At 41.5% G+C, this 13,097-nt stretch overlaps 1 protein-coding gene across 1 annotated transcript in view; it reads right to left on the bottom strand.

Annotated features, from left to right (window-relative positions):
* Positions 1–2,255: 2,255 nt before the first annotated feature.
* LOC115403388 (G-protein coupled receptor 39-like) overlaps positions 2,256–13,097 on the bottom strand; it is a 41,757-nt gene continuing 30,915 nt past the window's right edge. The window contains exons 2-4 of the mRNA XM_030112253.1: positions 4,835–5,318; positions 4,578–4,617; positions 2,256–2,288 (exon numbers count right to left, since the gene is read on the bottom strand). Coding sequence (XP_029968113.1) covers positions 2,256–2,288; positions 4,578–4,617; positions 4,835–5,318 — 557 coding nt within the window. The remainder of the gene's footprint in view (positions 2,289–4,577; positions 4,618–4,834; positions 5,319–13,097) is intronic.

The following is a 13,097-nucleotide window of genomic DNA, read 5'->3' on the forward strand; positions in this document are numbered from 1 at the left end:
GACAGAATCAGCAACGTCTGTGTTTCTGCTGTTAGCTTACAAAAAAGCAATGTGTGACACGTGAACAGAAATCTGCTGCACTGCTTCGTACTCATCACAACACCTGCAGATGGCACGAGACAGGAAGTGAGAGGTTCAGGTGACCGCATGAAGAGCAGAGAGTGAGTCCAGAGGTACCGACATCTGGATTTCATGCAGCAGGCGCCACGGCGGAGTTAGTAGTTCGCACTTTTCACCTCAAAGGGACACGTTCCACACTTTTCAGTTTGGGGTTTGCATGTTCTCCCAGGGACTTTGTTTTTCATCCCACAGTTTAAAGACTCGTCACGTCTCTTCCCTTCACTGATTTCAGGCTGCGAGAAGTTTCAGCTTCAGTCACTCTGTCTTAGATGAAATGATGATAGAATTAAAAAATGGGTCATGCAGATGTGGCGGCGTTTGGGAACTGAGAATGAAAAGCTTGTTGGAGTTTCTTGAAGATATGAAAACGCTGTTTGGATTGTGATACTGAAACGGTGAGTGGAGGCTTTGGATTTACGGTTTGGGCTTTCAGAGGTAACATGAGGGTCATCATTTTATTGTCTTTGACTCCTGGGACTTTAACATTCCATATCAGCAATATTAAATTTAAATTTGTACGTATTTAATAGAAATCTGTGCCTGGAATCAGCACTTCAAAACATACGTTTCTAAAAACTTCACTGAAGCGAGCATTCATGAAATCTCCCAATTGACATTGTGCAGGGTGCAGTAACAGACATTAGAAGAGAAAGAGCTGGACAGAGAAGAGAATCCCAAAGGTGCTTCACCAGATCAGTTACTGTGAAGGATACTGGTGAAGAGGGGAAGTTGTGCTTTCAGGTCATACTAATGTGAATTTAACTTTTTAAAGTTTTTATTTCAGCTGTAAACCAAGCAAAACCATGTATCACTAATGGTAGTTAGTGCCCAAAGTACTATATTATCTCACTGACAGATTTGTTCTTCTTGTTGATTCATTAATCAACAATATTGTTTTGGTCTAACATTATTTAGATTCGCAGATCCTCAAAATCAGGGGTGTCCAACATAAGGTTCTCAGGCCAAGGCTGGCCTTCCAGAGTTTGCAGACCGTGCGGCCCTGTTCAAATTAAACTCTTTAAGTGAATATGTTGTGACGTTTGTTTAGGCTGCTCATTTAAACCATAAAGTTATTGTAACTCTTTGAAAACTGTACTTTTTTGAAAATGGCTTCCAGAGTGAACTAGGAGTGAATCTCTGTGTAAACAGGAAAATCAGCTAAAATGCGCACTGTGTTGGGAAAACACAGCACCAACTAGTGGCCTGGCTTGCAAACTACAGTGTTTTCCAATGTTTTTCATATTCCTGCATTTCTGCACTTTCATAATGTTTGCTTGTGCAACTTTTCTGAAACAAACAAACAGAAAAGTTATGGTTTGGCTGCTGATTGTCGTTGTGAAAACATCTCCGTCATCAGAAGAAAAAGGCTGCAGCAGACAGAACCTGAGATGTTTTGCCAGATATTTCTGAATGGAACGAAGTTCTAACACAAAATAGGATCTTTTCAAATGGAGAGAAAAATCTATTTGGACATTTCACTGTATTTTGAAATTTTAAAGTCAGAATTATAATTGTACTTTCTTTGAAAAATACCAACATGTTTTGTTTGTGACACAATATTCATTTAAATGTGGAATGAAAACAGAAAGAACCATTTAGACTTCTTCATACATTATTAAAATTATTAAGCATTTATTATTAAAATGCTTGAAAGGTACAAAATTAGGGTCTCCTTTCTTTTCTCTTTGGGTTAATTATGTAAAATAATCCTGGTGGAAACGTGCAGATATTATATTATTGAATTATATTTACTGATGCTTTACTTAATCAGGTAAGAATCAGTATCTGATAGACAGCAGTTTGCAAAGTTGTACTTTTTGTTTTTTTAAGAAATATACATTCTATGTATATAAAAGTTTAAAGCCTCCCCTGAATCGAACTGATGAAACAAGATATGAAGTGACTGAAAATGGCTTCTTCTTTTTTTGGCACGTTTGTTTCAGAAAAGTAACATTTGCAGACAGTATTTTTTTGACAATCGTACACTGAAATATTGTAGTTTGAATGTCAGTCGCTAGTTGGTGCCGTGGGGTTTTTTTATTTTCTGTGTGCGTACTGTACCCTAATGCATGCAGACCAAATCAACAAACTGGGGGTCTTGAGGATGCTTCGATGCACAGTTCTAGTCAAACAAACTAGGTCTTATTCTGTGGTTTGCTCTTTTTCTGCTTCATCAACACATTCATCTCTTGGTGGTCATAATGTTATGGGTGAATGGTGAAAATAATGATGTAAATAAGATGGAGACTATTTAATTGTGAGGGGTTGTTGATAATTAATGGGAGATTAAATAAAAGTTCTCATAAAGAGCTCTTTTTTGTTGCATTTGATTTCTCCTGAAATCAAATCCAAATACAACTTCTCTTGTGTTTCACACGAAAAGTTTAGAGTGAACTAAAATACTTCCTGTGGCTTTTAAAACATTCGAAATGTGTCCCGGATCTTATCATGTTTTATATGAGGTGTAACAAGCTTGAAAACTGCTGGTTCTCTTTGTTCTGTTGTACATTGTATCAAACTTTCATCTAATGAGTAAATAAAGTTGTGAATTAATTGTGATTGATTGTTTCTCTGTGGAATGGACCAGAGTGAGTTGTTGAAGAAGCATCAGATGATATGCTAAAAGTGTATTTTATTACAGATCAATCCTGTAACTAAGTTACTTTCCACAACAGGACTGAACGACACCTGGTGAACACTAGGAAAACTGGTGGAAACAAAGTTGGGATCAATCTCTTCATCTTCATGCTGCTTCTCATTACATATTTCAGGAGTGGAAATACTTGTTGCTTTGAACCTTGTGTGAAGAACATCTAAAAAAAAATAAATCAAATTTAATACAGACTGGCCGCTCTCTGTCCATTGATTTGTATTGAAATGCTGATTTCTGCTCCATTAAATTTGTTCCTTTTCATCCAAGTGAGGCTGAAACAGACTCAATGCTGAGAGGATGAACTCAAAAGAAGATTATAAACCAGCCGGAGAGGGAAGACAGAGTGGACACTGGGAATACAGAGGGAAAACCGAGGAAATGCTTTCAACACAGAGAGGATGCAGAGCGAATGCAGAGGGACACAGAGTTATCACAACAAACAGCGGAAATACAGAGGGAACACGGGATGCAGACGGAGTGCAGGGACAACACAAAGGGAACAGAGAGGGACAGCGAACACAGAGGAGACAGACCAAACGGAGGGGACACCTGGAGAGCGCAGGGAATTCAGGTGGAAAGGCTGAGAATGCAGATGGAAATACAGGAGAAACAGTTGGAATGCAGTGGGAACGTATAGGGCTGAGACGAAACGTGTTTCACTTTGGCTCCATGGTGTTGCCTCCATTTTACCATTCACCTACTGCACTGGTTTATGTTTATCTGTTTTTGCACCCATGGGGATGGGCATTCAGGAGGGGGTAGAGGACCCTCATCCTAGGGTGTCTGTTTCACGTCTGATTCCTGAGCTGGTCACCCCTTGTTTTAAAAGGTGGTTAAATGATATGGTTTCTAGCTTTAGGAAGTTCAATACACTGTAGTTGGTACCCAGACTGAATTTTTTTTTTTTTTTTTTTTTTTTTTTTTTGAGGTTTGAGGACCTTTCTCTGAGCCTACCTGGAAGGACAGTCCTCAGTCTCAAATCTGATTTATTGTTACAAACATTGCACCCTCGTCTGTGTCTCCCACACCTGGTCTTCCAATAGTTCAGTCATCCTGTTATCCGATCACGTTTCGTCTCCTCCCTCTGTCCAGAGTATTTAGCTTCGTCCTTGTTTGTCTTGGTTTCTCTGTTCAGTAGCATTTCTGACCAGCCCTTTGCGTACCTGACCCGATCACCTGTATGTTGGGAGAATCTGCTCCTCGCTGTCTGCCTGCTCCTGGATGTCTGCACTCAGTTTGGACTTTGGCTACCATTCAGATTACCCATCTGGTTTGTCTGATAAATAAAAAGCACTTTTGGCTCCAGTCGGCCGGAGCCAAGTAGAGAAAAAAGTGCGTTATCAGTTTTATTAGAGAAGTCGTGTTTTCAGAATTGATATGTTAGTCTTGAATCAATAATAAATTTCAATAAACAAACCCTCAAAGGGTTCAGCGCTTGAATTGATCCCACAACATATCGTCATCACAGTATTTAACAAGACAGCGTCTCGCCACAAACTGTACTGTAATTTAACACCAGCCTCATTCTCTTGTAGGTTGCTGCTGAGTGTAACTGATATTAACTCGTCCAAATCGGGGCTTCATCTCAGTGTGAGGCTCGACTTTCAGTGAAATTGAGAGAAACTTGTTTTTCCATCACATTTAATACAACATCCAACGTTTGAGACAGAAAACAGGAACACGTTCAACAGAAAAGACTCTACTTCTCCCCTGTAGTCGTCTGCTCACAGCAGGACGGTTTGGAATCCAGCAGTCAACCTGTGGAAACATTTTCCTAAAGTTTTTCGTATTGAAACACTGCAACAAAAGTCGCAAACAAAATCCTGCAACTCTGGCGAGAGGATCACACCTTCCCTCTTTGGCCTGCCGCCTTCTAGAAACATGATAAAATCCAAACGTGAAATTGTTTCAGTCTTCCTTTCTGATAATAGCTTAGCAGAACACATCCTGAAATGTGAATGAAATGTTTTAATTTGTGCTGTCATAACTAGATAAATAAGAAAAACCTTTAAGATTTCTAAAAAGCTACTGTGTTTTTACTGCGCGGGTTATATTTCAGACTCTGGCGGCATGTTTATGCCCGCTGTGTCTTGTGAATCCTCCACCGGACTCAGAGATATGCGAGTGGCTGAATCCACCCCAGAGTCAGTCTGCTGCTGGAACGTGGTGAAGGTCGGCGGGGGTTTCTCCTGCAGGGTGGTGTCACGGCCCGCCCTGCCGCGCCACAGCGACCTCAGCAGCAAGGGCTGGGCCGAGCGGCTCGAGGCGGCGCGCGACTTGGGCATGCTGCGCCTGTTGACGTGCTCAATGGTCAGGCGGCAGCGCAGCACCTGCACGAACACCTCCCTGAACTGCCTGGACGACACGTTGTAGAGCAGCGGGTTGAGCACTGAGCTCAGGTAGAAGAAGGTGTCGGCCACCGGGTGCAGCGTGACGTAGCTCCGGAAGTAGAAGATGGTCCAGTCAGACTTGGGCACGGCGGCCATCATCAGGCGGCGGATCTGGTTGGGAAGCCAGCAAACCATCATGGATCCCACGATGAGGCCTGAAGGAAGTTTCACAAACAGGAAATATAAGACTTCAAAACACACACAAAAAAACTTATTTTGCTTTCATTTACTTTGACAGTGTGAGGTTTCTGTACGGTAACCCCATTACAGACAATAACAAGACGCTGCAACTTCAAAATCATGAAGTGATGTTGAAGCATCAATAAAGTCCTTTAAAAAAAAATGAAACAGTAAGTTATTCCATCTCGTTCAGTACGAGAAACTCCAGCTTTTATTCCTGCATTATTCTTAAGATGTGGGTTAAAAATGAGTCAAAAGAAATCTGAAAGAATCAAATAGGGCAACATCAGAGAGAGGGAGGGATGGATGGATGGATGGATGGATGGGTAGATGGACACATCCCCCCTGTGATGTTGTGATGTTTCTCGATATGGTGAGTGTGTGAGGCTCAGTGTTTTTTGTTTTGTTTTTTTATCCAAAATATATTCTGGATCTCTTAAAAAAACAAAACCACTGTCTTGTCCTCGAAATGTTAACTGTTCGTCTGTCAAAATTTAGTGAAATCCTTTGCACATTTTTAAGTGATTCTTCTGACAGACAAATCAATAGCAATGAAAACATACTTCCTGGCAGCGGTGAATGAATGAGTGAATGAATATTACAGAAGAGATGACAAATACAAAAAAAAAAAATCAAATAAAGTAAAAATATTCCAAAATCTGCACTATTCAAACATGCAGAATGCCAACACCAAAATCAAATAATCTCCTTATAAATAAAAGCTTCAAGGTGAAAGCAGAAGAATGGAGTTTCAACTTCTCTGCAGTTCTCAATGTTTGTTTTGCAAAATCCTCCCTGATTTTGATGGGATCGGCTCCTCTCATGTCATTTCTCTGCTTCAGCTGCTTATTCATTACATTTTACTTGAAGAACACATGCATGCACGCACACTAACTGAATATATTTACATTTATTGAAGCCACTCTTACACTGCAACTTGTCCATGCTGCTGTGATTTTGTGATTTATTGCTATAAATTCATATTTTTTCAAACCTGCAAAGTTCATAGAGGCCAAATAAATGCATAAATAAATAAGTGGTATTAGTAGTAAACCAGCTCATTGCCTCTGCGGCTCGTATTTAATATTTAATCCTCAGAAGGACAAAACTCATCCGCGCAGTAATCTGCTATTTATCTGTTTCCCTGCAGTGTTTCTTTTTTCACAACGTTCACAAAATGATGTGAGCGGAGACGACATGACTTTCTCCACTGGAGCAATACTGTCAACACATCCAGCCTGTGCACAAAGATAGAAAGCAAGAAAACATTTATTACGGTGTCATTCAAAGAGAGAGAATCAAAGAGGAAAACAAGTGTTTTTCACACAAAAAGGCGAATGTGTTTGTCACCGGTCCATCTTTATATTTGCTCACCTGCAGACGTACGTGTATGTGTTTTATTATGAGGCGCCTGCGCGACAGGTTCGAGGTTCCGGTGTGAATCTCACTACATGCTAATCTGAAGAGTCGGCAGGCTTTGATCACCTCCAGCATTTAATGTGTGTCTTTACTGAGTCCAAGGCCACAGCTATCATCGGCAAGGACGAAACTAAAGAAGGGTTCACACATCTTAAACTGAACTCATGAATTTCAAATGACAATGAAATATTGATAAGTGGTGAACAAACTCTTTCTTCAAAGCACCAGGTGTGATAAATACGTTGTTTTTTTAATGGAATGCATCGCTGCTAGCTAACACAACTTTGAGTAAGAATCAACATGAGTGAAAAACAGACTTCCAGCAATAAAATACAGAAAAAAACAGATTCAGTTATTTTAGATATTTTGTCAATTTTTCCTTTTTAGATTATCTAGTGGTTTTAGTTACTTAAGCAGTTTTAAGCTATTCATATCATCTCCTGTCATAATTATGCAGATGACACACAGCTCTATATATCCGTGTCAGTGATTGACCACAGCCTCTCTGACCTGCTGAGTAAGTGCAAAAATGAAATGAATGAGTGGATGTGTCAGAACTTCTTACAACTCAACTCAGAGAAATCCGAGTAACCACAAAGAGATTACCTCAGTACATTTATTTGAAAAGGTATTCAAATAAACAACAGACTTTAGTTATGTGGGAAAATTGCGCCTTGAAATGAATGTTGGATTAACTTTTGAAGTGATGCAGTGAAGTAGAAAGTCATCCTTTATTTCATTTATTTATTTCACTCATTATTACTCCACTCATGTAGAAACTCATTATTTCTGTGAGATGCATGGAATAAAACAGCGTGGCGTTTTCTCTGGCGAGAGGACAGGACGTAATATTTCTGGATGAATTTGGAGACGAAATACTAATGTGTGAAAAGCACAAAACCTACTATTCCAAATGAATTTTCATTGGCTTTATTTAAAAAATTTCAGTCATTTATTATCCTGTTTTAATTGCCTTTTTTCTTTTAATTGCCCTTGTCTTTTCTGACGCATTCTCTCTTTTTCTGTGTGAAGCACTTTGAATTGCCTTTGTGAACAAATTGCATTGTGCAAATAAACTTCCCTTGATTTGCCTGTTTTAGACATTTAGCCCTGTTTACATAACGTTTCAAGTGAAAATGCATAATTTCGTTGGGGTTTTTTTTGTAATTAAACCACAGACACATGCATGCAGACAACAACACTTTATTAACATGAGAGAACAAGAAAAAATGTATGCAGATGACGAAGCTGGATTGTTATTATGGGCAACTCAGAACTTTAAGTCCCAGAGGAATAGTTGAACCACTACTGAAGTATTTTTGATAAAAATGTTTATTACATATCATTTTGTCAGAGCTGCAGGGATCCACTGCAGAGAGGCGAAAGAGCAGCAGGTAGCAGACTGCTGGTCGTCTTGTTCTCTGTGTGTGCAGCCTCCTCCTGCTCCAGGACTCATTTTTCCGCTGAAGACTCTCCTCGTCGAGAGGAAAAGCAACGTCGCTGCGGGGCTGGACTCTCTGCTCCGATGCGACTCGGAGCTGTTAGCGCAGATCCACCACAGAGCGGAGCGTGCGGTTGCCTAGCAGGGTCAGCGGCCTCGTCGTCTTGGCTTTTTTGTGGCCGAATGGCTTTTTAAGCAACGCAAACACGAGGCGAAGGGGAACCAAGTGATGGAAAAACAGCACCGATCATGATTATCTACAGTGAAGCTTCACGTGGTTCGAGACGGAAGCCGACCATTCTTGAGCTCGGAGAGCCGAAATCTGGCTAGAAGCAGGGTAAATAAACAGTATGTGGAGTCTGATACTTCGATGAACAGTTGGAGGACTTTAAAAAGTTTAAAAGGGAGAAGAAAGAGTCACACTGACGTGCAGAAAATGGAAAGAAGGATGTTCTTGTAATGCTGCGAGATAAAAGGGAGACAAAAGAGAGCTCGGGCCTATTGTTGGTAAAATCAATACTGTACTATATCACTTATGATAACCCAAGTTTGGAGTGGACGAACATTCATCACCGCTAAAGACGGATCCAAATCAAAGTTTGCGAGGACAATGCGGAGCCAGATCCTTCTGTGCGAGCGCACAAAGTGTGTGAAAGCTGAGATGAAAATGAGTCGCGAGGAGGAGAGAAGAATGAGAGTGGAAGAAGGAGCGACGCCCGAATACAAATGTGAGGAGCGGCGGAGGAAGAAGCAGCGAGCGGAGACAAAAGGAGGTGACCGGCTCTGACAAAGTTTGAGATAAAAACGACTTTGCAGAATGAAGCCATGATTCATTTATCCCTGAAGGTTTGATGGATGATTAAAGCTTCGGCTGCACATGTAGTATCTAAGTGACCTTTTACAAAGCCTTATTGGGGAAGTTTCTTTTTAAAAAAACAGAAAAAAAACAACCCCCACAAAAAAACCAAAAAAACCAAAAAAAAAAAACAGCATTGATTTTCATTCTTATCAAGTCCTTTTTGGAGTGAAAAATGCCTATTGAGCATCAAGGTCACTTATCTGGATTCTCCAATGAAAAATAACTGATTTCACTGTCGGGTCCTTTGATTTCATGCTTTTTAAGAGACATTTGGAGAGTTATTGAGGATTTCATGAAAACTGTAAAGATGTGAAATCCTGTAACCCTGGTTCTGTTGTGCCGCGGATGACTGCCCATACAACTCTCCAATTCCTCAACCCTGAAACTGAAACCCACTTACACAACATTTCAAGTGAAAGTGCAGAATTTTTGTGTTTCAGAAAAGTTTTAATGTTTGCAGTTTGCAGTATGAAAACGGTGTGTATCTAATCAAAAAGAGACAAGAACAACAACAACAACATATAATTTAGTGAAGGCTTTGGAGAGCCACTACAGTTGGACTAAAGAGCCACATGTGGCTCCAGAGCAGGACTGTCAAACACATTTTAGTTCAGAGACCACATACAGCCCAATTTTATCTTGAGTGGTAAATTAATGCTATAATAGCCTTTAAATTTAAACTTCAAAGGTTTTCTTTGTTGTGGTGCAGTGTATAGGTCATGAAAATGTCTATATTTTTGCAAAATCAAACAGTTCCTACCAAAAATGACCACAGCCTCAACATGAAGACAGTTTTGATGAAACCTTAAGGTGCAAAATTACTGTGAAATGTCAAAAAGCTCCTATAGCTGTTGCATCATGCACGGTTTTACAAAATAGCTCGGAGGCCTGATTGCTAACCACAACGAGGAAGCGTTCTTTTATGCCAGCCTCACTGATGTCTTAGCTTGGGTCTCAGTATTGTCTTGTGCCCACTACTCATAAGAAAATCTGTTTAAAAAATTTATGATTTTTTTAAAATGGTTAAAATTTCTTTGGAAGGTTTTCTGGCTGGACTCTTGCAGACCTGTTTTGTCCCAAGGCCTAACGGTGTGTTTCCACCGGACGCAATTAACGCGACTGCATTCGCGCGACAAATGACACCACGCCGCGCTAGACGCACGAGTTTTATCGCTAGTGTGTGAATTCATTTGCGCGACGCGTCACGCTGGTACAAATATGCAACACAGAACATCCTGCAGAAACATCACAGCCCTCCTCATCACCGTCTCCTGCACAGCAGCAGTGGGCAGGATTCTTCTGTTTGTCCCACAGTCCTGTGTGCACCCGGCTGTCCGTCTGTGTGTGTGTGTGTGTGTGTGTGTGTGTGTGTGTGTGTGTGTGTGTGTGTGTGTGTGTGTGTGTTCCATTGCTAAAACCTCTGATAAAGCGGTCAATACGGTGTTTCAAATTAACTGGTGACCTTGTTAACTGGTGACTGACTTCCTTTAGCATTTCCTGCTGCTGCTACTGGCAGCAGATGTTGAAATTAGACTCATAAAAGGTCGGACACTGCTTTTTGTTTGGTTGTTAACATCTATCAGTAACAAGGGACGTGAAAGAAACCCAGTCGCCAATTAATAGGGAAACCACTTATTCCAAAACACCGGCTCCTCTCCGGGTTTTACACACCTCTCCTCCGCTAATTAGCTGCTGCGTTCAGGTGACTGGAGCTGCTGCGGAAAACTGAAACTCGGTCGTTTACATGAAAGCAGCGGTGACAGCTGGACTCGGAGACACTCAGGAGACACGTGAAGGAAGTGTGGACAATTTCCACAAAGGAACGGCTCTCAGACAGCTGTGAACCGGCTCTCGTCGTTCATTGAACGTCACAGCACTACTGCAGGAGCTGCGCCTGTACTACACCGCTTCCAGCGCAACTTCAGGCTGACGCTGTTTCCACCAGAAGCAGCGGACAAATGAGATTGCGCACACCGCTCTCCCCAAGCCGCTCGCCGCTCGCCTTGGCACCGTGCCAACTGTTCTGCGTGGTAGGACGCCCTGCATGCTCTATGTCAGCACGTCCGTGAAGACCTCCACGCCGATAGGCTGTCCTGGTGCGACTTCGCTTGAAAAGTTCAATTATTTCAACTCGTGCGACAAGCGTGGAGCGATGAAGCGGTGTAGCGGTGGGCGGGGCCGACTGGCAGTGCAAGTCGACGGGCGCGCGGATTTTTCGCTGGAAACGCTCGCCGCCGTCCGCCCGCCACGTCATCACTCGCCGTCCGCCGCCCGCCGCTCAAGATTGAGCGACAATCGCATCATTACACTGACTTTGTATGTAATCTCATCGCACGAAACATTCACGTCGCGTCCGGTGGAAACACACCGTTATGTTTGAAATCTGAACTGCTCCTTGTCAATTTTTTTCAATTGTTCTATTGAAGTGAAAGTTTTCATCATCTTTTAAATATCACAAAAACTTATTTTGACATGTCTGCACAACCCTGTAAGTCTATGGAGTTTTCATGCACTCTCTCATAATATAAGACACTGCTCTGGAGCCACAAGAATCTAATGAATGAACATACATGTTAGCAGACTTCATGCAGAATCGTAGTAAATCAGGGCCAAAATGTGTAAAATAATTTGAATTATGAACACAGAGTGATACAATGTGATACAATGACCAACAGTCATTCTGCTGCAGTCGCAACCATTCAGGGATGCTCACTAGTTTATCTGTCCTGCTGTGGACACACTCCGTGTGTTTGTTTGGGAGATTTTCTGCCCTGGAGCAAGCCTGGGAATAGCAGGTAACTGCCCCGGGGTATTTGCAGCCTCGGCAGGCTCACAGTGTGGCACTTAGTTTGAGTTTGTAAGTTTGCAGGTTGAATTACTGCAGAGTTTGGCCTCCAATTGCTTGTTTTGTTTTTTTTTTTTTTTTTTTTGGCACATTAAAACCAAAAGGTGTTGGATTTACAGGGTTATAAACAACAAAGATTAACAATTCTGTACATTACAGCCAAGAAAACCAGCTTGACTGAACAGCATTCACCGATCCAGGTATATTTCATTCAGTTCTCACAATCAGGAACACTCGGGGGTGGAATGGGGGGAAGAACAGGTGTACTATTTGTTGTTTTAACTAAGCTATCTTATGTTTTCTTTATAGAAGAGGAAATCCAGGCTACAGAGCATCTTCCACTGAATCATGCAACTTCAACTTTTCATGTGGCTCCAAAAACTTGACTTAGCAGATGAGAGCATCTTGTTTTGAATGAGCTGAAACCCCGATGAGGCTGCAGATCACATTTAAACCGCAGGATCTCATTCATGATGATGTTTTACTTGAATCTGTTTAGTTCCACCTGTCGGGTCGGCCCGTTGATCACAGTCTGAGCACTGGTCTGGAAAACAGCCGCTGAGTCCCCGCAGAGACGTTGTGGAAGCGTGCACATGTGCGTGTGCGTGCGTGTGCGTTGGAGTGTGTACATGCTGCTGATAAATGCGTATCATTATGATTATTGTTATTAATATTAGACACCACTCCTCATGCTGAATGCGCTCTGCTCACGGTGCAATCTGAGCTGAAAGCCTCATCAGGGGTGTCCTATAAATCACTGACACACACACACACACACACACATATATATACACACACACACACACACACACACACTGCTACGGGCAAAATATAACTGTCTGCTAATTACAAAGCAATTAAAGTAGATTATTGGAACAATTAATAGTGTGTCTTTGCTGTAATTGGAGTGTGTTTGATTGAGCTGCTCAGCCCCTCGCTGCGGTCCGCAGCGGGACAGAATGGGACCAGCTGAGTCACTGTCTCAAGTAAACATGATTCATACTTTTAATAAGAGTGGAGTGATAAAAGAAAACCAACGTCTTCATCATATTTACATCCACAGCAAAGTTTTGTTGTTTTTTTGTTTTTTTTTTTGTTTTTTTATAAGAAGCCATGTTTTGGAGCTTCATTTGAATTAAGAAGCGTCTGAATAATATGAGAGAAAGAAGCATTTTCAAAACTTTGTGATA

This window comes from Salarias fasciatus, chromosome 16 (assembly GCF_902148845.1).
Source record: "Salarias fasciatus chromosome 16, fSalaFa1.1, whole genome shotgun sequence".
Taxonomy (NCBI): domain Eukaryota; kingdom Metazoa; phylum Chordata; class Actinopteri; order Blenniiformes; family Blenniidae; genus Salarias; species Salarias fasciatus.